Source organism: Fonsecaea multimorphosa (assembly GCF_000836435.1).
Source record: "Fonsecaea multimorphosa CBS 102226 unplaced genomic scaffold supercont1.30, whole genome shotgun sequence".
NCBI lineage: Eukaryota > Fungi > Ascomycota > Eurotiomycetes > Chaetothyriales > Herpotrichiellaceae > Fonsecaea > Fonsecaea multimorphosa.
The window spans coordinates 352,253-376,169 of NW_015971664.1; the positions used below are offsets into that span (position 1 = coordinate 352,253).

Genomic DNA, 23,917 nt, shown 5'->3' on the forward strand with positions numbered 1-23,917 from the left:
TTAGGGCATTTATGAATCATGACTTGCATCTTTGGTCGTCGCTGACCAAGTTATACGAAGAAATGCGGGGGTGGATATTGATGGTTCCCAGTTAAGCTGATAGACTTCTATATGTAACTTCCAAGCTCCCTCCCCTGTTATGTTCCTCAATGGAGCATACTGCAAATGTGACCATGACTCCTCATCTTGCGGCCACCTCACCAACTGCAGCAAAAGTCACCTTCCTTGTTCTCGGAGCGGGCTGGGTGTGGCAATTTCTGGAGCCGCTTGTCAAGAAGAATGCCAACATCACTTATGCCGCCACCACAACAAGCGGGCGGAAAGGCACCATCCCTTTCAAGTTCGATCTAGAATCGGACGGCCTGGAGGCGGCCTTCAAGAGGCTTCCGTTGGCGGACTACGTCCTTGTCACTTTTCCATTAAAGGGGAGAGGACCGTCGCGAAAGTTGGTGAGCATGTACGCAGAGACGCATGGCCGACACGGTCCCGCGGACTTTGACTCGGCTACTGAGGATGGCCAAGGAGATGGACGAAGTGGTGAAGCAGAAAGCTCCACCATTACGGCGACAAAATGGATACAACTTGGCAGTACTGGGATTTGGACATCTCCGGATTTTGTGGATAGCCACTCGCCCATCGATCCGTCAAACGAGAGGGGGATTGCAGAAGACGAGCTCATCTCCTTGGGCGGTTGTGTGTTGAACCTCGCGGGTCTCTATGGAGCACAAAGGCAGCCGGGCAACTGGATTGCGCGCGTAGCGAAGACGAAGGAACAGCTCGGCGAGAAAGGGGCGTTGCATTTGATCCATGGGGTGGACGTTGCAGGAGCTGTGATCGGGGTTCTCAAAGTAGATTGCGTGAAGCCTGGGCGGTTGTTTGGCAGAAGATGGATTGTCGCCGACTGTGTGAGCTACGATTGGTGGAGTATCGTATGGGATTTCAACGGTGACTCAAGTGAAGAAACCCAACATAAGGACGAGGAGGACGCACAGGAGCAGACGAAACTAGAACGATGGAAGTATCGACGTTGGGTGATGGAGCTGATGCAGGACAAGGGCGTGAAGGCGCTACCGAGGCCGATGGAGGCACTGGGCAGGAAGCTGGATGCTCGCGAGTTTTGGAATGCCGTTGGAATTCTCCCGGAGAGGACGTTGAGGAGATGAGAGGACTCCTGTCAAGAACATTGAATTCGGTATACCCGGCATTTTGTCGCGTCGACTGCATGTTGCCAAATGCCGCAGGTCGTCGCCTGGAAGGATGCGATGACAACACCAGCTGCTGCCACATGGCACCATGATCAGTGTCGCCCATGTTAGACCAGTAGGGGCGATGCCCTTCGCGACTTCTGACATGGACATTGGGGAGCATGCCTTGGAAACCATCCAGGCAGCTGCATTCGCCTCGGTCGAGAATTGAATGGACAAACAGAATGGAACGGGGGATCAGGAGGTTGCAGGGTGGAATGTGCACCTCCAGTCCGCTGCAATCGAAGGAGGAGCCTGAGAAAAGGACAGATAGTACTGGAAGAAATGCTCTAGACAAACGAACTTTGGAGATCAAGAACGACTTACGGCCCAGGATGTGGTAGAGAAGCTCGATTTCTGTCCACGAGCCATTAGCAGTTCATTTCCTGCTTGGAGCGTGCTTGCTCCCTTTTGTGGAACACATTTCTCTCGTCAAGCTCAACAACAATGGTCCTTCGCGCTCATACCCATTCGCAGCACCAACATACGGGCTCTCTGTGCATCAGCGCCAGCGCCATTCCCAGCGCCATTGTACATTTCCGTTCGTACCCTTGAGACCCTCGGTGCTGTTGATCAGCTTTCTCGTGTCGCCATGTCCAGTCTATCAAAGTCAGAGGCTGCTGCCTTGACACATTCCTTCAATTCCATGCTGCAAGAGAAGCCCCGGGCATACAACTTTGGTAGTTGTTAAAGTAATGCCCCAACAGCACATGAGACCGCTTTATGGTCCTCCAACCTCGTGGCTCACGGCCTATTCGGTTTCCATGGATTCCCGGTCAATGGACTCCCTCGCCCTTCTAGAGCTCTCCAGCAGGCAGAACGCTCTGATCTCGTCCCCAAAGCGCAATCCATTGTCTTCTACCGTTCCTTCGGCGCCGTCTGCCAAGAAAAACCTTGACCGATTGGGCAGCCACTGTTCTGCTGCTTCCGTAACGGTACCGGAGCATTTTATGATCGCAAATCGAACATCCTCGATTCTATTGTCCATTTTCCTGGCAATTTTCTTCAGTAACTTCGTCATTTTGTCATCGTTCCAAACCCAGGCCGTACAAGTCTCGTTGTTGAACCGGAACTTGATTGCAACGATGAGTCTGACAGCCACAACGCAGTCGCCGTAGATCTTCTGCTCATACAGGGTCTTACTATCGACGATATGTCGATTGCCAAGAGATAGCTCGTAGAAGTATGTGTTCGGAATGCCGTATTCCGCATTGATCCTCTCCTTGACACGTCTTCCAGTATCACACCACTGCACATTGACACGACCATGCGCTGGCCATGGTTGCGTGAACTCGTGTTGCGGAAGGTGGACGTAAACGTAGAAGTCTGGTTGCTTTGGTCGTGCTGAAATGTGAAGCGCCGAGTCGGCAAAAGGTAGGGAGCGTTCAGGATCGTAGTCCGGTCCGTTTAGTGGTACTTGAACACCGTCATCCCCCTGGACAGTGTACAGGAAAGTCTCCGGCTCCATCTCGTTGAAGATTTCGCGACCCACGGTCGCAACCAAGTCGCCAACATTCCTACACTTTCTCAGGTCTGGGGACAGAACAGTGGGTTTATTTATAGTAATAGAGGTGTGCATGTTTGTTTGCACTGCTGGAGTCGTCATTATGGGAAGGCAACCGGTCGATGGCGGGGGAGAAGGGCTTTTGTGAGGCAGGTTGAGGATAAGCTCTTACAAGCGAGTAGTTCTGAGTAGAGGTGGACTTTGCTGGAACTTGTTGTTGTGAATTCATTCACCAAGTGGCGTGTTCGTGGTGATCAAGTGTCGCAAATGGACAGGGGAGACTTCTTGTGAGGGTTCTTTGTGGGCGACGACGATGGATGATGGAAGGTGGGCGTGTAACTACCGCTTCAGTCTGCGTCCTCCACGGTATTCGTTTGGGAAGCCTACCATAGCCTCGTCAATAGACAGGCATGCCAAGGCAAAAGTAGAGCAGCTTCAGACGCCTACTTGATTCGACTTCCCCTGCGCCGTTGTTACTAAGTGGCTCCGAAATCAAGCTTCTTGGCCACGCCCTTGAACTTGTTCTCGTCGACGACGAACCCAGGAGCTGCCACTTCCGCAGCAGCCATCTTCGAATCACCGCCGCCCTGTTTCGGGAGATTCTCCTTGCTGGTCGGTCTGGGATCGATCCTCCACCACTCATGCTCCAAGGCGCCTCTTGCCGTCACCCTCTTTCGTGGATCAAGCTTCAGCATTGCCATGAGGAGATCGACGCCGACCGACCCTGCTGTCGGGAACATCTGCATGTAGAACGGCTTCTCGCGGACCGGAATCTTCTTTTCCAGCTCGAAATAGTCCCGCAATTTGGAGACTCCTGGCCAGTTTTCTTCGTTTGGCGTCCCGACAGCTTCGCAGATTTTGTCGAGTTGGGCGACCGTTCCTCCACCACTTGCCAGCACTTCCTGGTTTGCCACATCCGCTGCTGCATAGGGTCTGCGAATGAGGAGTTCGGCAAAGACCATTCCGATACTCCACATATCGACGGCACCACTGTATTGTCTTGCCCCAAAGAGCAATTCTGGAGGCCGGTACCAAAGGGTAATCACGGCGGAAGTCATCTGGTACCGTGGATCACCAAAGGACCGCGCCAGGCCAAAATCTGCCAGTTTCACTTCTCCATCCGCGGCGATCAGGAGGTTGTTTGGTTTGATATCTCGATGCAAGATGAAGTTGGAATGGCAATAGTATATCGCGCGGCACAACATTCCCATCCATGCCTTGACATCGGCAGCGCCGTAACTGACGGTCTTGTCGCGGATGAGCTCTTCCAAGTTGCCGTTGGGGAAATACTCAATGACCATGTTGATGTTTTGGTCCTTGGAAGAAAACACGTCCAACAAGGCGACGATGCTTGGGTGTGAGATTTCCTGGAGATACTTGATCTCACGTATCGTGTCAACATTAAGCCCTTCCCGCTGCTGCGAAGGGTCGACTTTGAACTTTTTGATGGCAACAAGCTTGCTCGGATCGGATCTCAAATGGCCTTTGTACACAATGGCATACGTTCCTTCACCCAGCTTCTTTCCTATGGAGCTCGTCAGCAAGTTTGGGCGTGGCTGGGAGTTATTTGATATACCAACCTTTAACATACTTGTTGCTGATATCCTCATTCATTTGCTCAGCCATGTCGAAGTCTGCAGGAGGATGGTGAGCAGGCGGGCCCGGCGCTGAAGATTGAGGTTTGGGTATTGATTTCCTCATTGCGAGTGACCTGGCTTTTGATGGTGACATATTGGCATTGATATTTGAGGGCGAGCGCGGCATCAAAGGCGACGGTGCGTTGGATGAGGGTGCCATTTTGGGAGTCTTTGACCACTGTGAATTGGACGAGCAGTGCTTGGGTGTGCCTTCTCAAGCCTTCCACTTTTCCTATACAGTCTACCTCAGAAGTTCTGGGCGGTATGGTGGCAAGGTATGGGCAACTGTGCCCTGAAAGTCTTGAGATAAATTCTGCTCATTTGATCGACACAGGATTCTAGAAAGGCCTGCACTGGCTGGTGAAGCAAGACGATGGTCAAACTTCAAGTCGAACGAGGCTCAAAACCTTGGCTTATGGATAACTCGCCGCTTTACGAGGTCCTTGTATACTGTCTACACTTGTGCAGCTCGAGAGGAGTTCTATAAGGATTTCTCGTTGCAGACGGACCTAGGTATTCATTCATGAAACAGACTCTCGCTTGCCTCTGCACATAATATTGCCTTGCAGAGCACTGACAATCCTGGACGCAACACGCCTAGCACACCTTGACTCGCCTGCCGCGGTGGAAACCCATGCCTCTAATTTACAGATCTCCGAGCTGTGGTCGTCATGCACAAGCGACATGGACCAGTTGTCGCCATGTAGCCACCTGCAAAGACAAAGAAATCACATCTCATCATCAAACACCACACATTCAGCGCAGCAGCCTGCAGTGGCTGGGGAGTTCCTCTTCTGCCCGGCAGGAACAAGGCTGAAGTGGACCGCACGCTGAAGGCAGGTCCGTTAGATTCAGAAAGAGCGGGAACGTCCCAATACTGTGCAAGCGGCACATGTAGTCCTCTGAACCTTTTGAGACTTATTTGTTGTGAACACAACCAGTCGGATGGAGGGTGGATGCACTGGGACAAGGATCCTCGCAATGGCACCCCGTGTTTCGAAGGAACGAGGTCTTCGTGTTGGCCACAGGCGGCGTGACATCCCTGCCTAAAAGGACAAAGTCAGCGTGCAGCAACTTTTCCTCGCGCTTGGCGTTGAACCCAATATGCGGTCCGCAGCCATCGCATCTCAATCCGCAGACTCCCAATAATAATTCTTGTCTGCATCAACCGCAACCACGGAGCTTTATGAGGCGCTGGAAATCATCTCAACTGCCATTCTGCGTGTACACTATTTCCCGGAGGAGTGACTTTGTGCCATCACAGCTTCGACAATGATCACGCGACAGCCCCCAGCAGCAGTCTCGCTCCTTACCTCTCTCCTCCGACCGTCGACCTCTGCGTCGAAATCTATAAGACCTCAATCCTATATCTGCACACCATGTCGACGACAATTGCACCGCGGCCTCCCTGCTGAGGGTTACATCCCAGCGCCCACACCCTTTGTGCCCGACGTGCCCACCTTCCTCAAACTCATCGGGCGTGAACTCTCCAAACACGCCAGCAAAATCGAGTCTTGGGAGGAACTCTTCACCCTGACATCTAATCAGATGAAAACACGAGGCATCGACCCTCCACGAACGCGGAGATATCTGCTGCGTTGGCGGGAGAAGTTCCGGCAAGGGGAATTTGGCATCGGAGGTGATTTTCAATATGTGAAGGATGGTGTTGCGGAGCTACGGGTCGTTGAAGTACCCAGTCTGAAAAAAGACCCCGTGACAGGAGACCCTGTATCCGGGCCGGTCACCATCGGGAGGAGTCCTGGGATGCAGAAGCTGATCGTCAATGTGCCCAATGGTTCTACCTCGTATCAGTTGCTCCCTGGCCAGACGACGGCGGACCTAAAGAAACCGAACGGCTTCACGTTGAAGAATGGATACATTATCAAGGGCAAGCAGGCACATCCCATTGCAGGCACGCATGGAAGTGGTGTCACAGTCAAGGCCGTTGAAGGGTTGTGGGAGCATAAGCGAGGAAGGAAAGTCTATGGCGGTGAGAGGAGGCGGGCGGAGACGTTGCATAAGATGAGAGTGGAGGAAAACAAGAAGAACGCAAGATAAACGAGGGAGGTGTTGCGGGTCATGGTCAATGTCCGACTGTAGCCTTGTCGACATCTCCCACGTTTGGACGCTGTATGTACGATAATCGTCGATTGTATCATATGTTGCTGGTCTGAGTAGACCTGGGAGTGATCCGACCAGTAGGCGTCGACCTCGACTCGGCTTGACGGGATTCGTTCAGAAGGGAAGCTTGACGTCGGCGCACTACATCTGAGGCTCGCCAACCGGTCCGATGTAGATGGTAGCCACGCTATGGAAACCTTCGACGAGAAGGTAGGGACTTAGCCTGCGATTTGAGTTGCAGTAGGAGGCTCAACCGTTTCCAAGGAGAATCTATTTTGAGAATGGTCGCTGCTTCCGCTACAATTGGAGACGTCACCTCGGTCTCTGGAAATGCGGATACAGTCGATAGTTGCGAGCACAATGCCATGCATTTCCTGCCACATGTAGGCGAGCGAGGGCACATGTTTGCTCACAGATGTCCAAAAAGAATAGGGTTCCGACGGTTTCGGCTTTGTCTCAGTCGAGTCAGAGATTTCGGTGGACAATGTGGTCCGAGGACAGTGCTTGGTCAGCTAGGCGTCTGCCTTCCTTGAGTGATGCAACCACCTGGGCGCGCAAGGTGACTGTTATGCTCGGATGGCCAAAATCTGGAGGAGAGAGAATTCCAGCCACGATTGCGCTAGCTGAATCCCCTAGGGGGCAAAATCTCCGACAGCTTCCACACAGTGAGCACGTTGGATTGCCGTCGAAACGGTCAGTCATTGCTCTTGAATGTATCGGTCGACTTTTGCCGATGGCAAGAAAGCATAGCACTGGATCTGGTTCCATTCGTCCCATTTTACAGAATGGAGTTCAAGCTAACAAAGGATCAGCATGTTTGATACACAGCTAGAAAATCCGGTGCCAGTTGGGCGGGTTCAAGAGACAGGATCAGGACGATCATTTTGCTGATCGTTGCCACATCTCGACTGCTCGTCAGTGGGCCACCTCTAGAGACGGCGTGTCTCCAGATCACGCTGAGTCGGTATGCAAACTTGAATTGCCCAACTCAGACTTGGTGTGTGATTGGACCGTCGATAGGAGTAAGTGGCTTGTCAGTTAGACATAGCGTAAACGCAATTGTGGTTGCAATTGAAAGGACTCCTGGACCATCCTCTTTTCCATCTGGAATACAGGAGGTGGAGGATTACTCGAAAGAGAAGGACACCTTCCTCTCGATGGACCCTTTGCACAAAACGGGTTGGTTGCACATTGCAGAGGGATCGACTCACGCAAAGCTGTCTCAAGGACCGAGATGAGGATGTTCTCGTTTGATGGATGCTCGGGGAGAGCACTCGACGACGATCAAATCCGTTACTACTGAAGGAGAGCACGGGCAACTTTGCCAAGCAAATTGATCCAGGGGTAAACGGCCGGGGAAGCCTTTGAAAACGCCACTGTCGAGATTGGCGTTGACAAGGGTGGGGTGGGCTTGTCCTTTAGTGCTGTGATGCTTTGTGCAAATTTCTCTGAGCCGTGCCCCGGGCACAAGGCATGTCATCATCACCCAACTCTTATCAGCTCGTGAGGTTTTGCTGTGTATTCGCAGACCTTCTCTTAGCAAGTTTCACGTCAAGGAAAGTGTCCGTTGACTGGATGGCGGCCAGAACAGACTTCGGGAAGCGTGCATCCTTGGTTTGCCTCCCTCCAGGACGCGTTATGCGTGGCGTCTATTCGGCTAACCCAGAGGATACTTTGAGTAGGTTCAGGAGGGTAGCCGAGCCTGTGGAAGGGCGAGGAGAAATTCGAGCGCAGAGGCGCGCAGGGCGCTCAGTTAGCGGGTGTGTCAGTTGTGGTTTTGACAGGTGTTACAACTTGACAGTTGGAGTAACTCTGTACAAGCAGGACAGCTCGTGGTCTGAGAACTGCTTGTGATGATCACAAAAGTTGCAGATGAATTCAAGTGATAAAACCAGCCAGAGACCAATAGAATAACAGAGGTCAGATAATGCAACCCTTGGGGAAAGTGGTTGCAGAGGGCCAGTTCCCGCAGCCGGAGCACTCTTTCTCAATGGGTGGGACGGAGAGGGAAGGAAATGGCTCGTGACAAGCTGAACGGCCCAAGGTGCCCAGAAGTCGCCGGCCCAATGGGGCGGGCAGGGGAAGCTGTAATTTGACAGGCGGTTTGACCGGATGGGGAGGCTTCTTACCTTAGTCCCATGCCGGGTAAGTTGAAGAGAGCGTTGCTCCCTGGGTGCTCCCCACCAGCGAGGCTCTCTCGGGCCTAGGTATTGGAGACGGCCATCCGACATTATGGGTCCTTTTTAGCTGCAGCTTAGCCTAGTAGGCGCAAGGTGCCCTGGAGGTGCCCTGTTCCTGTCTCTTAGCGGTGCCCTGCAGACATCAACCAGCACCTAGAACACGCACCTCGCCAACACGCTTGAACCTTTCCATGCTAGCCGCATCATCCCCTTCCAGCAGTGGTCCAGCAGGACCGGCACCCCGAAGGACTTGAGGAGCTTTTTACCAGGGCAGCAAACCTTAGCATCGACGCCGGCACGGCCCTCACTGAAGGGAAAACCCTCCTGGCTTTCTTTAGTGGTTTGAAGGAGCAACCACACCCCCCAAGAGAACATCCCTCTTGCGCCTTGTCCCTCGTCGCCCGTCTTTTCTGTCAATTTGGTCAACATCACACACCTTGTTGACCACTCCCTGTGGCCGCTGTGTCCAATTGCATCCTCAAGACCCTCCAAGACTTGCCGTTCCCATGCCACCTGCACATCACTGAGGTCGCATGCTCTGGAGAAAACAGTGATCGACCCTCCGCAGCATTGGACGGTCCCATGCGGACAGCTCTTCCCTCTCAATCTCCCCTCGCTCAAAAGCTGCGACACCCTCCGTTTCACCGCTCTAGAAAGCAGAGAACAGTGCAGTACACGGGCTTCTGTTTTCTTGGACATTCTGAAAAACGCGCGAGATTGCGGGAATACCGGTCTTGATTATACAAGCGTTGATTGGGTTTGTGCTCGACGGGTTGAGGACAAGCACAATCAGTCACACAAAATACACAACCACCATCTGTTTCGTTCGATTGCTCAGAAGCAACACCCCGAAAGATCGACAAACCCCGCATGAGCTGGCTATAGCTGCCTGAAATATACCAATCATTCCACTCTGTTGTGCTGGTAGACATGTCTCTACCCGTACTCTCACGGCCTCTAGCCGACCCGCCGACGGGTGCGCTACCTCCAATTCCTACGAGCAAACCTCCGAGAAAGAGTTTACCCCAGACTCCCTCCAGACTGAAAGCTCCGTCGAGGCCTTCAGCACTACCAACACCGCAGCCTGTTCAATCGGCTCCTGATCTGTCGCCCGAAAAACCCTCAGGCATCCCTGCGAGCAAAGGTGTGCGAAAAACCGTCAGCATCGGCTCATTTCCACAGCCACCGAATGGCGGTTCGCGTCCGCCCACCTCGGCTTCAATGGCGTCCACCACGTCCACAAAAAAGAGGACATCAGATGGAGGACACAGCATGCAAAACGCCTCGATCAGGTCCAAGAAATCCCCAAGAACCAGCGTCGCGGCAAGCTTTCGCTCATCTCAAACCCCCAGTCTACTGAATTCTGCCGGTGACGGTATGGCCATCTCGGCCAAGTTTGGAAAGAGGATATCGGACGCTCAGTCCAGCGTCCATTCCCCTCCGCAAAGTAGGAGCTCATCGGCCAACGGATCTTACTCGACTAGTGCTACCACGTTCGAAGAAGAAGGGGAGGACAGTCGAGGTCGGACAAAAGAATCGGATGAAGGCACGGCTGAATCAAAACGGAATTCTAAAGGAAAAGAGGTGAAAGGCAACGTGATTGTCAGTGTCCGTGTTCGACCCGATACTGGGACTCCAAACAATGCTCAATCCGAAGGAGAATGGATGGTGGATGGCCGAAGAGGTCTGGTTGCATACCGCGGAAAAGAGGGCGGGGATTACCATCTCGACAATGTTTTCACTACCCACGACGACAATGCAAAGGTGTATGATGCTGCGGCCAAACGGCTGGTACGTCGAGTCATGGAAGGATATCATGGAACCGTGTTTGCATACGGCATGACAGGAACCGGCAAGACCTTTTCGATGCAAGGGACCATGAGCAGCCCTGGTGTGATTCCACTGGCAATCACCGATATCTTCTCCTACATCAGAGAGACCCCGCACCGCGAATTTCTTCTGCGAGTCAGCTACCTCGAGATCTACAATGAGAAAATTCATGACTTGTTGGCCGTGCCCGTCGGAGGTGGTGTCGGACAGCAGCAAGAGGAAATTAAGCTGCGCGAGGATAGCAAACGGGGTGTATACGCCTCGCCTCTGAAGGAAGAGATTGTGCAGAGCCCAACCCAGCTGCTACGGGTGATCCACAGAGGAGACACTGCTCGCCGTACCGGAAGCACCCAGTTCAACGCGCGAAGTTCTCGAAGTCACGCAGTCGTTCAGATTGTGGTCGAGAGCCGAGAGCGAATACCAGGGTCAGGTTCCCTGCAGGAAAATGGAAAGCGTGTGGCCATGCTGCCGGGAGGTGTGCGGGTCTCGACGCTGAGCCTGATCGATCTTGCGGGATCAGAACGTGCAGCAGAGGACAAGGAACGCCGTGCTGAAGGCGCGCACATCAACAAGTCTCTGTTGACTTTGGGGACGGTCATCGCGAAGCTATCGGGCAATCGCGATAAAAACGGTAATCCAACAGACAAAGACGGAAAACATCTGCCGTACCGAGACAGCAAGCTCACCCGGTTGCTCCAACCAGCACTGTCTGGGAACTCGTTGGTGTCGATCCTGTGTACCATCCAGATTGGAGCGGGCTTGACAACCGCAGGCAGCAACCACACGGGTGAAACCCTCAACACACTGAAATTTGCTGCTCGTGCAAAGAACAACATTGTCAGCCATGCCAAGAGAGCCACAGAGGAGCTGGGCAGCGTCAATGCAGGTCTGTTGGAACGATATAGAGCAGAGATTGCAAGTCTCCGATCTCAACTGGAGGGCCAACAGAAGACAGCCGCAGAGAAGGAAGAGCGGCAATTGGAGAAAGAAGCCGAGCAGCGCCACGAGGAACAGATGCTGGAGATGCAGCTGGCCAGAACAGCACTCAAGGAGCGCATCGAGCATCTCAACCGTCTGATCCTGTGTTCCAAGTCGACGGGCGTTAATAGCGGAACAGTATCGGCCTTGGGTATGCACTCGCGGCTCTCTGGAGGGACAGAATATGCCGGCTCAAGGTCTGTGCGATCGTCAGCCAGCCAGTCGACCTTGGGCGTGGCACCAAGTCTCGGGCGCCACCCGTCGGTGGCTTCCCTGGGAGGGCTGGCCTCGCCTTCCGGGCAGCTTTCATTCTCGGGAATTCCGGACCAGGACGAGGAAGGCGCTGATGATTTTGGCGACGGGAGAGCGCCCTTGCAGGCCCAAGTACGCGCCTTGCAGGCCGATTTGCAGGACAAGACACGGTATATCTCGACTCTGGAGAAGAGGCTGCTGCAAGCTCGGCGCTCCAGCCACTCTCGAGTGTCGATGGCGTTTAATAAACCCGCGGGCGACGAGAGTGAAATGCAGAGACGACTGGATGAAAAGGATGCGATGATTGCGGACTTGCAGAAGACAGTTGCCGCTCTTCGATCCGCCGTGCGCAAGCGCGAGATTGCGGAATTGACGCCCGAGACGTCATCCTCAGAGTTCAAGCAGAACCGTGCACAAGCTGGACATCAGAGCAACAGTAGCAACAGCAGTTCCCAGCTCAGCATTTCGATTCAGCCGGTGTTGTCTGGTGGACCACGGTCGCCGCTGACGACGAGTCCAATGACGATCCTTTCCCCTCAAAAGGCAATGGACAAGAAACGCAAGACGGTGGACGAAATGTCGAGGATGCTGGACGAAATGATCCAGGACAAGGTCGAGAGCGGACAACTGAACCGGAGATCTTCATCGGTTCGGGTGTCCTCGCGAGGCTCGTCATCCGCGCGCCGGCATTCACGACGGCTCTCGATGGCGGGCAACAACGGTGCTGCAATGCCGCCAGGGCCGGGGATAGGAAGCATGGTGGCGTCGCTGAGAGAGCGCGACTCGGTGATGGAAGCGAAGGAGTCGAGTTGAAGTGAGGTTCGATTGTTTTTATTATCACGATTGATGACACGACCGTTGTATTTTCCTCCTTTTCTTTTGGCTCGATTCTCTTGAAAGGACAATGGCGGCGACCCTGGAAGGAGTTGAGACCGCCCAACAGGACGAGATCCACGGAGCATGATTGATTCTAATACGGGCGATGCGGCTGTTTGACTACTTATTTCCTGGGCTTTTCTTTTGCAGCATGTTACATTTCTTGGAGCTTTGACAGCAAGTCTGTTCCCCGAACGGGACAAAGTGGGATTTACTATGTTTAGCAGAGATCAGGGGGGGAAGAAGGAAACCCACGGAAGCGATTCCAGGCCAAAAGATGCATCCATGCTACAGAACAGACAGATACAGATACCCCCTTTCATAGAAGTTGTCATAGGTACAGACTACATTTGGGCAGAAGGAGACGAGGCTGGCGAGGGTCTCCCCTTGGTGCTCGTTTATGCAAGATCAATCAACCGTCCTCTTTGGTATACTCCGTACTCGGTACCCGGAACTCTGGAGACGGAGGAGGCGATCTCTCGCTAATTGAGGTTCAGGCTGGAGTAATCGATGCAGTTGTGCGACTGGCAGGGGCCGAAGAAACATGTCGGGTGTTTCAGATTCTGCACCAACGACCCGCGACCCGCGACAAAACCGTGGGATCCTTGTATTCGGATTCCCTTTTTCTTTTCCCTTCTCTCTTCCTCGTGCTTTGGGTTTGATACCAGCATAATCCCGCCGGGAGGGACTGCGGCTCGACGACGCCAACAACGGATTCAATCGTTGAATTGGGGCCGCAAAATCTCACCTTTTACTTTGGCTGTACATCTGTTCTTCGCCGTTGGGTGCTGGTGGTATCAATTCCATTCCTGCCTGGGGCCCTCTTTTTTCTTTCTCTGCACGAGTTTCAAGTCGCACGCTCACCCGACCAGTTGCTGGAAGTCTTGGAAGGGATCAGCGCTGTCGTCTTGTTCTTTGTTCTTTGTTCTTATTTTTATCCTGACCCTTTTTTCTTTGTTTGTTCTTTTCTCAATCCACCCACTAACGCCGGCCACCTTCTTTGTCTTTGTTGAACCGGCATAGCTGAGCATTGCATAGCATATCTTGTCGTTTCATGTTATTAGACGCATAGACTTGCATCAGCATAGCGTTGGAATTTTGGCGTCACATGTCATTGGAGATCTCGTTTATCTGCATCGCTCAGCACTTGCTTCTACCCTGCATCAATGCTTGAATGAGGACTCCATCTCCCAGGCCGAGTCATGCCGAACAGCAACGCAAGAAGATGCTTCTTTCCAGCCGTGCCAGTCCCCCAAAACCATTGAGGTTTGGCGGACCAGATCGATATCTCTCTATCAGACAGTTCCTTCCTTCCACCCCGATCCCCTCACCGTCTCTCCCGTCCATCCTCCCGCGTCACGGCAAGAAACCGCCAAAGCTCAACTCACGGAAGATCGTCCGCAGCCTGTTCTGGCTTGCCTTCATCATCGGCGTCTACTATGTCGTCTCTTTCGGCCGGAGGAAATCCCACAAGCTCACCGAGCTGACCTTTCTAACCTCGCTGGGCAAGATCTATGAGATCGTCGAAGCCTCAGAGCTGCCTGAGCATCCAACCCCACTGGCTCTGACCGATGCGAAGGGGAAGCACCACTGGACCATATCCATCCCCCAAGACCTCCCTTTCCCCCTTCCCTACACGGATTATGCAGACGTCTGCTCGCAAGTTGACGAGGTGGCCCGCCACGTCGCAGGCCCTCGCCAGAAATCCCAGCAAAAGGACTACTACCAGGAAGATCCCAACTTCATTGACGTCCAAGAAGCGCAGATGCAGCACTTCCTCCCTACTGAGTCCCAGCCGCCGCCTCACGGGAACGAACCCAATATGCCGGTCTGCGAGAGATCCCTGACATACGTCCTCGATGCCGCCGACGCGGGCCTTGGGTCCAGCTTACTCGGCTTGTGGCTTTCTTACGGCCTGGCTCGTCGTGAAGATCGCGCCTTCTTCATCGACGACACCCATTTCCCCTACGGCAGATACAGCACATTCTTCGCCTCGAAGCCTTCCCCACCTTGCCGCCTACCTAGCCCTTCGCATCGTGTACCATGTCCACATCAGGCGAAACACCTCGTCGTGTCTGCTGCCACGACAGGTTGGGTCTTTGGGGAGGCTTTCCACGACCATTTCTCTCAGAGGGACATCTTTGATATGGCGAGGGAAGGGTACGAGGCACTCTTCAAGCTTCGACCTCAAGACGAACAATATGTCCTTAATCGTGTAGAAAAACTGCGGAAGGACATCGACCCGACCACCATCCCCCCTCCCATCCCCGACGAGGACCGCTTCGATGACGACGACATGTATGACGCACCGCCAGAGAACGGTCTGGTTGGAATCCACATTCGGCGCGGCGACCGGCATCCTTTCAGCCTGACGTACTCGCAAAATTACCTGCCTCCTGAAATGTACATGGCCACCGCCTTGAAGCTGGTAGGCAAATCTTCTCAATGGAAATTCCTTGTTGCCTCGGATGATGCCGACATGTACGACCACATTGATCTGCCCAACACGCTGCGGGCGCAAGAACGAATCTCCCTCGCGTCCAAGAAGAAGTTGGCCAGCATGGGCCAAGGTGGTGGACTGGGTTGGGAAGGCGGGTTCTTCAGGGATGTCTTCTGGGGGTTGGGTTTGCCGGAGGACGTGAAGGAGCGGAAAAAATGGGGCAGCCCGATGCCTATGAAGGCCAAGCACAGGTTTGGCGAGAAAGACGACGACGGCAGGGAGAAACGAGTCCATCATCACGACGTCAAGCAATCGAGTGGGCTGCGGACAGATGAAGGCGATGATGATGCCGACGACGTGGCCCTTTTGGAGCGTGATTATCGTACACATCCCACCGCAGAAGCGCTTCAGCTGAGAGAATTACTCGGTCGAGCGTACCTGTTGGATTTGGCCATGCTGGCCCAAAGCGATAAAGTGGTTTGCGGTGTGTCGGCTAATGCATGTCGGATCCTGGCCGTGATGCTAGGATGGGAAAGAAGTTTCGAACGGAAAGACTGGAATAATGTGGACGGAGGTTATCAGTGGAGAGTCCTGGATTATTGAACTCGACACGACCTCGAGGCCCTTTGCAGGGAAAACTCTGAGCCTATCAAATATCGGCATAGTGGAAACGCATATAGTGAAACGACGAGGACAAACGTGAAGCCTTCTAGAAGCCGCAGGGTGATCGCCGTCCACTTTTCCACCTGAACCTCACATCTAAACCAAATTCGCTAAAATAAATGCATGGAATTGCACCTCTGCCAGCCTCCTGATCCCTGCCATCCCATGCTCTCGCCGCCATTAGGTTGGGGGCATAACAACCCCAAATATCGGGTCTAAATAGTAGAGACACATGGTCGAATGTTGAGTTGAGGTTCATGAAAGGACAAGGATATTCTGCGTACTGTTGCGGCTTGCCGTGGGCGTACAGCTTTGTTTAGGTGTCGAGGATGGAAATTAGTTGAGGCCTTTTTGACAGAGAGGCTGACTGGAACATGGTCAGCATCTGGAGCACGATCTGATGATTTGGAACAGAGGACTCACCGTCGCCTTTTGGGGTGCCAAAGAAGTGTCTCTTCCTCTCTCAGTGCATGCTCTCATGAAGGCATGTTATCTCGTGCCCTCCGTAATGGCGTCATATCGGATGAGGATGGAACGAGTCCCGTCTCAACCAAGACGACGACGAGAACGACGCAACTCGCTATTCAATGAGTCCCTGTCCGCCAGGGAGCGACGGCGGATTCTGTTCCCATTACAGGCCCCGCATCGGCGGTTGTCATAAGAATGGCTGAACCCCGGCCGAGTCCTCACCCTCCAGTTGAAGGAGAGGAGGCAGAAACCCGTTTGCTGGTAGCGGATGCACTGGCGACTCTGGACGAAGCACTCGTGGTAGCAGCAGCAGCTGTCGCATCTCTCGAAGACGTACTGGTTGTAACACATGATTGAATGAAATGTGGAGGGTGGAGAGGGTTGAGTGAAGTGTGGACTAAAGTACTCAGTGGTAGTAATGAACTGAAATGGTTTGAAAGAGTTGAAGGGGAGACGCTGGCGAGACTCTTGACTGGCTCGCTTCCACTCTCTACAACTTAATTCCGTGCCTCGGTGCTTTTTCTCGCTTCCTCGTTGTTCCCACCAGAAATGCACGACGCAAGCCACGCGGATCGAAATCGACACCATCCTCCAAACTGCAGTTTCGTCCGCGACCAAATCCTGGGAGCTCCGTCTCGACTCGGACCAAGTCCTATTGAGTGAACCGCTGGCCTTGAACAAGTCCAAAGACCCCATGGCGCAAAGACGTTGCTGTCCCTCTCTCACTCCTCCATAACTCGAATCCCTCCATCCGTTGTCCTGCGACCATGGCTCTCGCATGTGAGTGTGCCCGCCCTTGATCTGAGACTGCGACCAAAGGCTATTGAAAGCTGATCTTTTAACAGTACCAGCCTCTACCGCAGCCCTCGCGGCGCCGACTGCTTTGGCCGGACTCGCCTACCTCGATGCCCGCTGGCGAGTCTCGGTCGACTTGGAGCTCATTCTCAGTCTACTGGCTTCCCAAAGAGCCTTTGCAAAGAGAGAGGCAGCAGATCGGGCCAACTCCTTCTACCTCATTGAGGGACATGCGCACAACCCAAAGGTCGCAGACAAGACCTTCATCATCTACCAGGGCAAAAGATGGACCTTCAAACAGACATACGACATGGTGCTGCGCTATGCGGGATACCTGCACACCACTCACTCGATCCTGCCGGGCGAGATCGTCGCCATCGACTTTATGAACTCTCCTCAATTTCTCTTTCTGACCATGGCTTTGTGGTCCTTGGGCGCCCTGCCGGCCTTTATCAACTACAACCTGACCTCGACCTCGTTTATCCACAGCGTGAAAACGTCCTCGGCGAGGCTCCTGATCGTTGATCCCGAAATCGAGTCCAAGGTTCTGACCGAGGGGAACAAGACTATCTTCTCAGGCCCCAATTTCCGCAACAATGCCTTCCCTCTGGAGGTGGCAGTCTTGACTCCCGGCCTCCAATCGTCCTTGGAATACTTTCCTCCTTACCGTGCACCTGACACTGCTCGATCCGGCGTGGTCGGTCGTGCTCCCTGTGTCCTGATATCCACGTCCGGGACAACGGGCCTCCCCAAGGCTGCAATCGTGCCTTGGGACCGTACCGTCGTTGGCTCCGGTCTTGTTGCACGTTGGTTGAATCTGCGTCCCGTCACGTCATCCAATCCAGACAGGTATTACACTTCCATGCCGCTGTATCACTCCTCTGCCTTTCAGCTGGGCTTCCACTGCTGTCTTGTCCGAGGTTGCACGTTGGTCCTGGGCCATAAATTCTCCGTCTCACATTTTTGGGACGACGTCGTTGCGGCCGACGCCACGGCCATCCAATATGTCGGCGAAACCCTGCGTTATCTACTCGCCGTGCCACCTCAGCCAGATGACCGCACAAAACACAAAGTGCGTCTGGCATTCGGAAACGGCCTCCGCCCAGATGTATGGGACAAATTCCGCGCCCGGTTTGGAATCGAGACGGTGGCCGAGTTCTATGGCGCCACCGAATCCGCCGGAGCGAGCTTCAATATTTCACGCAACACTTTCTCGTCAGGCGCCATAGGCCAAGCTGGTTTCCTGGGCACTTTGCTCCTGAAGTTGAGGCAGACCATCGTCAAAGTGGACTGGGAAACAGAAGCGCCTTATCGAGACCCCAAGACAGGATTTTGCATCCCCGTACCGCAGGGTGAACCAGGCGAATTACTCTACAAGATCGACTCTGCCGACGTTGGTGCCAAATACCAAGGGTATTTTGGCAACAAAAAGGCCAGTGACTCTAAGATCTTGCGAGACGTGCTGAAGAAGGGCGACGCCTATTTCCGCTCGGGAGACGTGATTAAACTCGACAAAGAGGGACGTTCCTGGTTCATGGACAGAATAGGCGACACCTTTCGCTGGCGCAGCGAGAACGTGTCAACCGCCGAAGTCGCCCAGGCCCTGGGTCAACATCCAGCTGTTCTCGAAGCCAACGTCTACGGGGTGGCAATACCGCATCACGAGGGCCGCGCAGGGTGTGCTGCTGTTTTGCTCAAAGATATCAGCTCGCACACGACGCCTGTGCCAGAGAATCTTCTCGAGAGTCTAGCCATGTACGCAAGGAACAGTCTCCCCAAATACGCCGTGCCGGTGTTCCTTCGAGTCGTGACGCAGGTCATGGCGACGGGGAACAATAAACAGCAAAAGCACGTCCTCCGGCAGGAGGGGGTAGATCCGGAGAAAGTGGCCGAGGATAGGTTGTTCTTCTTGAGGCCGAACAGTCAGAGATATGAGCCGTTTGGGAAGAAAGAATGGGAGATTGTCAAGAGTGGAAAGGTTAAACTGTGAAGAAATGAACGAGCAACAGGAGTTGATCTCGTAAGCAGAGGAAGAAATAGTGAGTGACGTGATCTCAGCGTGAACGATTGATGGATTGCGTCTGGGTTTGGCCACAGCCAGGGGCAGTTCGACTTGTCTACTGGTGGACACTAGACAGATGCTGGAAGCCTCGCCTCATCCGTACGCCATTATGATACCCTGTATTTAGGGCGAGTGTGCCTTGTATATTAGAGGAACTGAACCGACAGATTTATATAGGTACCTAGGTGTCCTGGGCAGATACATAGATACAATCTCATGCATGACCATTTTCTGACGGCGAGCATGAGGCAAACAAAAACATATATATCATGGCATCATCCCGCGAGCCGCCACCGGTGCTGAAGTCCTTTGCCCTCCGGGACACAAGCTGAGACTCTTTTTGATTTACAACAGCCATTAATATGATATATTACGGGGGCACAATAATCAAAAAAAATCGGTCCCCATCAGACAGACACAGACACAGACACAGACACTGGCGACGGCGCCATTTCATTTCACTGCCTAGGAACCTGGGAACTCGGCCGTATATTACGCTATCAACATGGACTCTCCTAAGCAATTGACATTGACGTCGACAAAAGCACAACATGACAATAGCAGAGCATGGAGAGACATGTTACAACCAAAGACGACAGCATGCATAAATCATGACAAGAGAGACCAAAACATGGTGCTGGGGTGCGTTTGCGCTGTGACTGCGCCCCGCGTGTATATCAGATCATATCCAGAAAACATTGCAATCATCGTGCCCTGCGTCGTGCGTGCCCTCCCTTTTCGCTTTCCCACATCACATTGAAAAAAATCAAAAGTACCAAAAAAACGAGATCCGTCACACGCACACATTTGCCAAACTGTTTGGGCCCGTATGCTGGGGATACATTCTGGGCTCGCCTTTGTCTCCACTTAGATATCTCTCCTTTGGACATGGATGAGCTCTCATTGCTCCCTCCTCTTCCTCATCAGTGGAACTTGCCCTTTTACAACTCCTCAGTGAACCTACTTCCCTCCCTGGCCCTCTCTTCACTCTTCTTTCCACTCGTCGGCCCCCCGACATCGACCAGCCTCGCGGCCCCGCTGTCGACTTTTGACGCACTCACCAGCCGGCCTTCGTCGAAAGTGTCCCTAGCCTCCTCAAAGTCTTCGTCATCGTCCCCATTTGTCTGCGCGTGCGTCAACGCAGGTGTCGTGGTGCCTGTGACGGTCGTGTTTGCCGTTGCTTCGGTGGATGTAGTTGAAGGTTCCTGCACCTTTTCACGCATAGGTTCCGTTTCTGAGAGGATATGCTCGTCTGGATTGGCGTGGGTTCCGTCTGCCTCTTGTGCCTCGGCGGATTCGGCCTCGGGTTGTGGTTGCGGTTCGGTAACTGCAGAGTCTGCTGTGACTGTGGTTGGAGCTGGGGCCGAAGCTGGGCCTGCCGCAGTCTGTGACGGTCCAGGCTTCTGCTTCTCCTTCTCTTTATCTCGTCCAGGGATGACTTTCTTCAGAAACCTCTCGCGAAAGCCTTTCCTGCCACGCGGTTCCTCGTCCTCGTCCGTCAATGTGGCCAGCTGATCGAACCCCGAGTCTCGTTTCGACCCGGTATGTTCAGTCGAGTATCTGGAGGAAGCGACGTCCGCGGCAATCACATACGGCTCTTCGCTGAGCGACGAGGTGTCTGATGGTGGACTGACGTCTCGTTCCTGTGCACCACCGGTAGTCACAGCTGGACCGGGCACGGAGCTCTCATTTGGAATGGGTGAAACTCTTCCATAGGGCCTCACAGATCCGCCGTACATGTCGTCCGTCTCGTTGTCGCTTCGGCCTGCGAGTGCAACATCTCGGATCGAATCCGTGCCAGCCTGGTCTTCCTCCTTGGTAGGTTCGGCCGACTGACCAACCGTGTCAATGTTTTGGTTGCCATCTCCCGCTGCCGTGGTCTGCTCCGGAAGAACGTTTTCCGATTTACTTCCAGTCTTGAATCTCTTGAACCAGGTCTTCACCCGCGAATCCCTCTTTGAGGGCGAAGTCGGTGAGGTTGGTGAAGTTGGAGATGTCGGCTCCTGCGGCGGGGTGGTCTTGGAATACGGGGTCGAGCCTACATCGTCCTTCGGCCCAATCTCTTCGTCTGCCGGCTGAGTGACTCTCGACTCTTCCACCGGTTGTTCAGTGTGCTCCTCGTCTGCTGCAGCCACAGCATGGGCAGCTTCATTTGGATCCAAGGTCACTTGATCATGCACGGTTTCACCAACAAGCTCGCCGCGTTCGACCTTTTCGGCCCCTTCAGCCGTCATGGTCACTGGGATTGCAGTCGTTCCTGCGAGAGCGTTCGCTCCACCCCCAATAACATCTGCGGCGCCCTCTACACCCGCAGCTGTTGCCGCACCTACCGCAGCTCCAGCTGTAACAGCACCTCTTCCGAGGAAGCTTGGAAGGAATCGAGGTTTGCCCGGTTCAGCGCCTCTCTTTTCCTCCTTTTCTGTCCGCCGACGCTCTCTTTCGGCGGCACTTGCCTCATTTCGGGCTTTCTTTTCCGTGGCCTTTTGTTCTGTGCGCACACGTCTCTCTTCATGTTTCTGCTCTTGCTGAACTCGTCTCTCCTCTGCTTTTTGCGCCCTTTGTTCGGCTTTTTCGCGATCTGGGAAGAGTCAGCAAGCCATTGGCTCCAAAGTACGACAACAAACTCACCGACGACTGCTTTTTGTTCTGCTTTGATATCTGCCTGCCGTTTCTTCTCGGCTTCTTGCTCGGCCTTGAGCCTCTCTTGTTCCAGTCTAAGCTCCTCATCCTTGGCCCTTTGCTGCTCGGCCTTTTCGGTGATCTCGTCCAGGGTTGGTTGCAGTCGAGCCTTGGCAATTGCGTCAATCTCAGACTGCTCGAGGTACTTGCCACCTCCTATATGAATCTTTCCGACATGAAGCAATCTGTCGTCACTTTCACGTTGAGCCCTTTCCCGAGCCTGACGCTCCCACAGCTCGCGTTGTTGTGGACTGGTTTTGCCGGTTTCGGAAAACACCTTTTCGTCCATTGCATTCATGCGAGCCGTCACGTTCTTGTGTGCCACTGCAAGCAACGCATCTCGATCCGCTTGCCGCTTCTTGCTGTCGACCTCGGCGAGCTTGCCCTGAAACAAAGACATTTGGGCCCGGATCTTGCGTGACTCTTCCAAGTCAGAGTCATCATCTTCTCGAATGTCAGACGTCCGCCGACCGCGTCGTAGCGTAAGTCGCGTCCGAGGTGGCGCTGTCTGTTGTCCGTAGTACTGCCGATACTCGGCGTGTTCATCGTGTAACTTGGCGAGTCGCTCCTGAGCCAATCTTCGGGCGGCTTCTTCTAGGTTCTCGTACCGTGGCACTTCGTCGACTGTCGGCTGGTTTGCAGCGTCTGATTGTGCACGTCGTCGAGCGGTGTATGCAGCGTAGTGACTTTGTGAACGGTGGATTCCCCTAGCCTCATCGATCTGAGCCTGTTGAATAGCAAACATCTTCTTCGCCATAGCGACCGCCGAGGCACGTAGCATATCTTGCCTTCTCCTCTCTTCAACTTCTATTGAGACTGGCGGATTGGATGTGTACATCTGCCTGGAGACATTGTTTCTGGCCATGTTTTGGACTCTGGCGGCGTCTGCACCCGAAAATTCGCTCGTTGACGGTGGAGTTGGCGATGACGGAGGTCTCACGTTCTGAGACGATGTCGCGGCTTTGATAGCCCAGGCTGAGTGAGCCGGTGCTGGGGCTGGTCGTGTCGGAGCGGATTCTGCTCGCCGTCTGCCACCTTTTAAGGAAGCTGTTGCAGCCAAGAGTGCCTTCTGTCGCCCATCGCTCGAAACGTTTCTCTCGGTGATGGGGGGAGGAGATTTGGGATTCTGTAAGGCCGAGGATGCGGCAGAATGACCTTCCTCTGTTTCCGGAGCCCTCCAGATATCTACGGGAGCAGCATCGCGATGAGCAGCCAGTGCAGCCTGGGAACCTGCCCGGCTCAGCTCCGGCTTCCACAGAGGCTCCATCTCATAGTCTTTTGCTCTGTACGCAGCCGTATTTGCGTGGGGAATGGTGCCGGGAGTCCACGTCTGGATGGTTTTCTTGTTGGATTCTGCGAGGCTTGCTGCGGCGCCCGCGGATGCGAGTTTGACCCCGCCAGTGGAAGGAAATGAGGGAAGATCTTGAGCTCGTGCGTATTTCAGAGAAAGCGCAGCACCTGGAGAGCGGCAGTTAGTTTTGCGAATTGGATGCGAGGGGATGGTTTGGAGATTGTGGATGGCGATCAAGGGCGGGGTTGACGCACTGGCAGCAGATAGCCGACCTTCCTGGTCGAGAATTGAAGAGGTGCTATGCTTGGTGGTCGGAGTGTCTCGAGCGACAGACAATGCCGCAGAGGCAGCTACAGCACGTCAGCTTGCCATGAACTTGTTGTCGGCCAAAAATGGATTGACTGACCTTGGTCTTCGAGCTTGTCCGACGGGGTGAAGCTGCTCTGATGGGGATGGGCATGGGCAACGCTGGCCGACATGCTTGGCCCCCTCTGGCGTCTGGCTGCTTCTCGGGTAATCGATAGGTGCTGGAAGCGGGCGGGTGGTTGCGCAAGCAACAACGCAGTCAAGAATCTACCACGGCATGGAGACTGCGATTCTCAATGCCAAAAACGAGGGACAGAGTGAGGATAATACAGTTGAAGGAGCTCTGCTTGCATTTCAGATCAGCGGAAGAGGAATAAAACCGAAAGAAGAGCTGCAGACGGCCAGTGGTGCCAGTGGCGTGCCGCTCGCTCATCAAGGTCTCCCCAAGGTTGCTCGCGGCTTGGGGCTTGGGGCTTGGGAGGTGCAGGGTGATCAGGGTCGCCCATCGCCCATCCACTCCCAGAGTCACCATCGTCCACCACCGTCATGACCAAGAGCTGCGCTTGTGTATGTCATCCCAGCGTCCCTATT

At 53.9% G+C, this 23,917-nt stretch overlaps 8 protein-coding genes across 8 annotated transcripts; 5 read left to right on the top strand and 3 right to left on the bottom strand.

Annotated features, from left to right (window-relative positions):
- Positions 1-173: 173 nt before the first annotated feature.
- Z520_10514 (uncharacterized protein) lies at positions 174-1,163 on the top strand (the record flags this gene model as incomplete). The annotated part of the gene is made up of 1 exon (XM_016781006.1): positions 174-1,163. One exon carries the CDS (start codon positions 174-176, stop codon positions 1,161-1,163), a length of 990 nt encoding a protein of 329 aa, XP_016628012.1.
- Positions 1,164-1,995: 832 nt separating this feature from the next.
- Z520_10515 (uncharacterized protein) lies at positions 1,996-2,850 on the bottom strand (the record flags this gene model as incomplete). Its single annotated transcript, XM_016781007.1, has 1 exon — positions 1,996-2,850. One exon carries the CDS (start codon positions 2,848-2,850, stop codon positions 1,996-1,998), a length of 855 nt encoding a protein of 284 aa, XP_016628013.1.
- Positions 2,851-3,224: 374 nt separating this feature from the next.
- Z520_10516 (uncharacterized protein) lies at positions 3,225-4,545 on the bottom strand (the record flags this gene model as incomplete). The annotated part of the gene is made up of 2 exons (XM_016781008.1): positions 3,225-4,273; positions 4,329-4,545. The coding sequence occupies 2 exons, from the start codon at positions 4,543-4,545 to the stop codon at positions 3,225-3,227; spliced, it is 1,266 nt and encodes a 421-aa protein (XP_016628014.1).
- Positions 4,546-5,657: 1,112 nt separating this feature from the next.
- Z520_10517 (uncharacterized protein) lies at positions 5,658-6,443 on the top strand (the record flags this gene model as incomplete). Its single annotated transcript, XM_016781009.1, has 1 exon — positions 5,658-6,443. One exon carries the CDS (start codon positions 5,658-5,660, stop codon positions 6,441-6,443), a length of 786 nt encoding a protein of 261 aa, XP_016628015.1.
- A 3,173-nt stretch (positions 6,444-9,616) lies between these two features.
- Z520_10518 (uncharacterized protein) lies at positions 9,617-12,559 on the top strand (the record flags this gene model as incomplete). Its single annotated transcript, XM_016781010.1, has 1 exon — positions 9,617-12,559. One exon carries the CDS (start codon positions 9,617-9,619, stop codon positions 12,557-12,559), a length of 2,943 nt encoding a protein of 980 aa, XP_016628016.1.
- A 1,237-nt stretch (positions 12,560-13,796) lies between these two features.
- Z520_10519 (uncharacterized protein) lies at positions 13,797-15,665 on the top strand (the record flags this gene model as incomplete). The annotated part of the gene is made up of 1 exon (XM_016781011.1): positions 13,797-15,665. The coding sequence occupies one exon, from the start codon at positions 13,797-13,799 to the stop codon at positions 15,663-15,665; it is 1,869 nt and encodes a 622-aa protein (XP_016628017.1).
- A 1,295-nt stretch (positions 15,666-16,960) lies between these two features.
- Positions 16,961-18,978, top strand: Z520_10520 (uncharacterized protein; the record flags this gene model as incomplete). Its single annotated transcript, XM_016781012.1, has 2 exons — positions 16,961-16,973; positions 17,039-18,978. The coding sequence occupies 2 exons, from the start codon at positions 16,961-16,963 to the stop codon at positions 18,976-18,978; spliced, it is 1,953 nt and encodes a 650-aa protein (XP_016628018.1).
- Positions 18,979-19,991: 1,013 nt separating this feature from the next.
- On the bottom strand, positions 19,992-23,499 carry Z520_10521 (uncharacterized protein; the record flags this gene model as incomplete). The annotated part of the gene is made up of 3 exons (XM_016781013.1): positions 19,992-21,628; positions 21,679-23,370; positions 23,427-23,499. 3 exons carry the CDS (start codon positions 23,497-23,499, stop codon positions 19,992-19,994), a joined length of 3,402 nt encoding a protein of 1,133 aa, XP_016628019.1.
- Between the last annotated feature and the right edge of the window lie 418 nt (positions 23,500-23,917).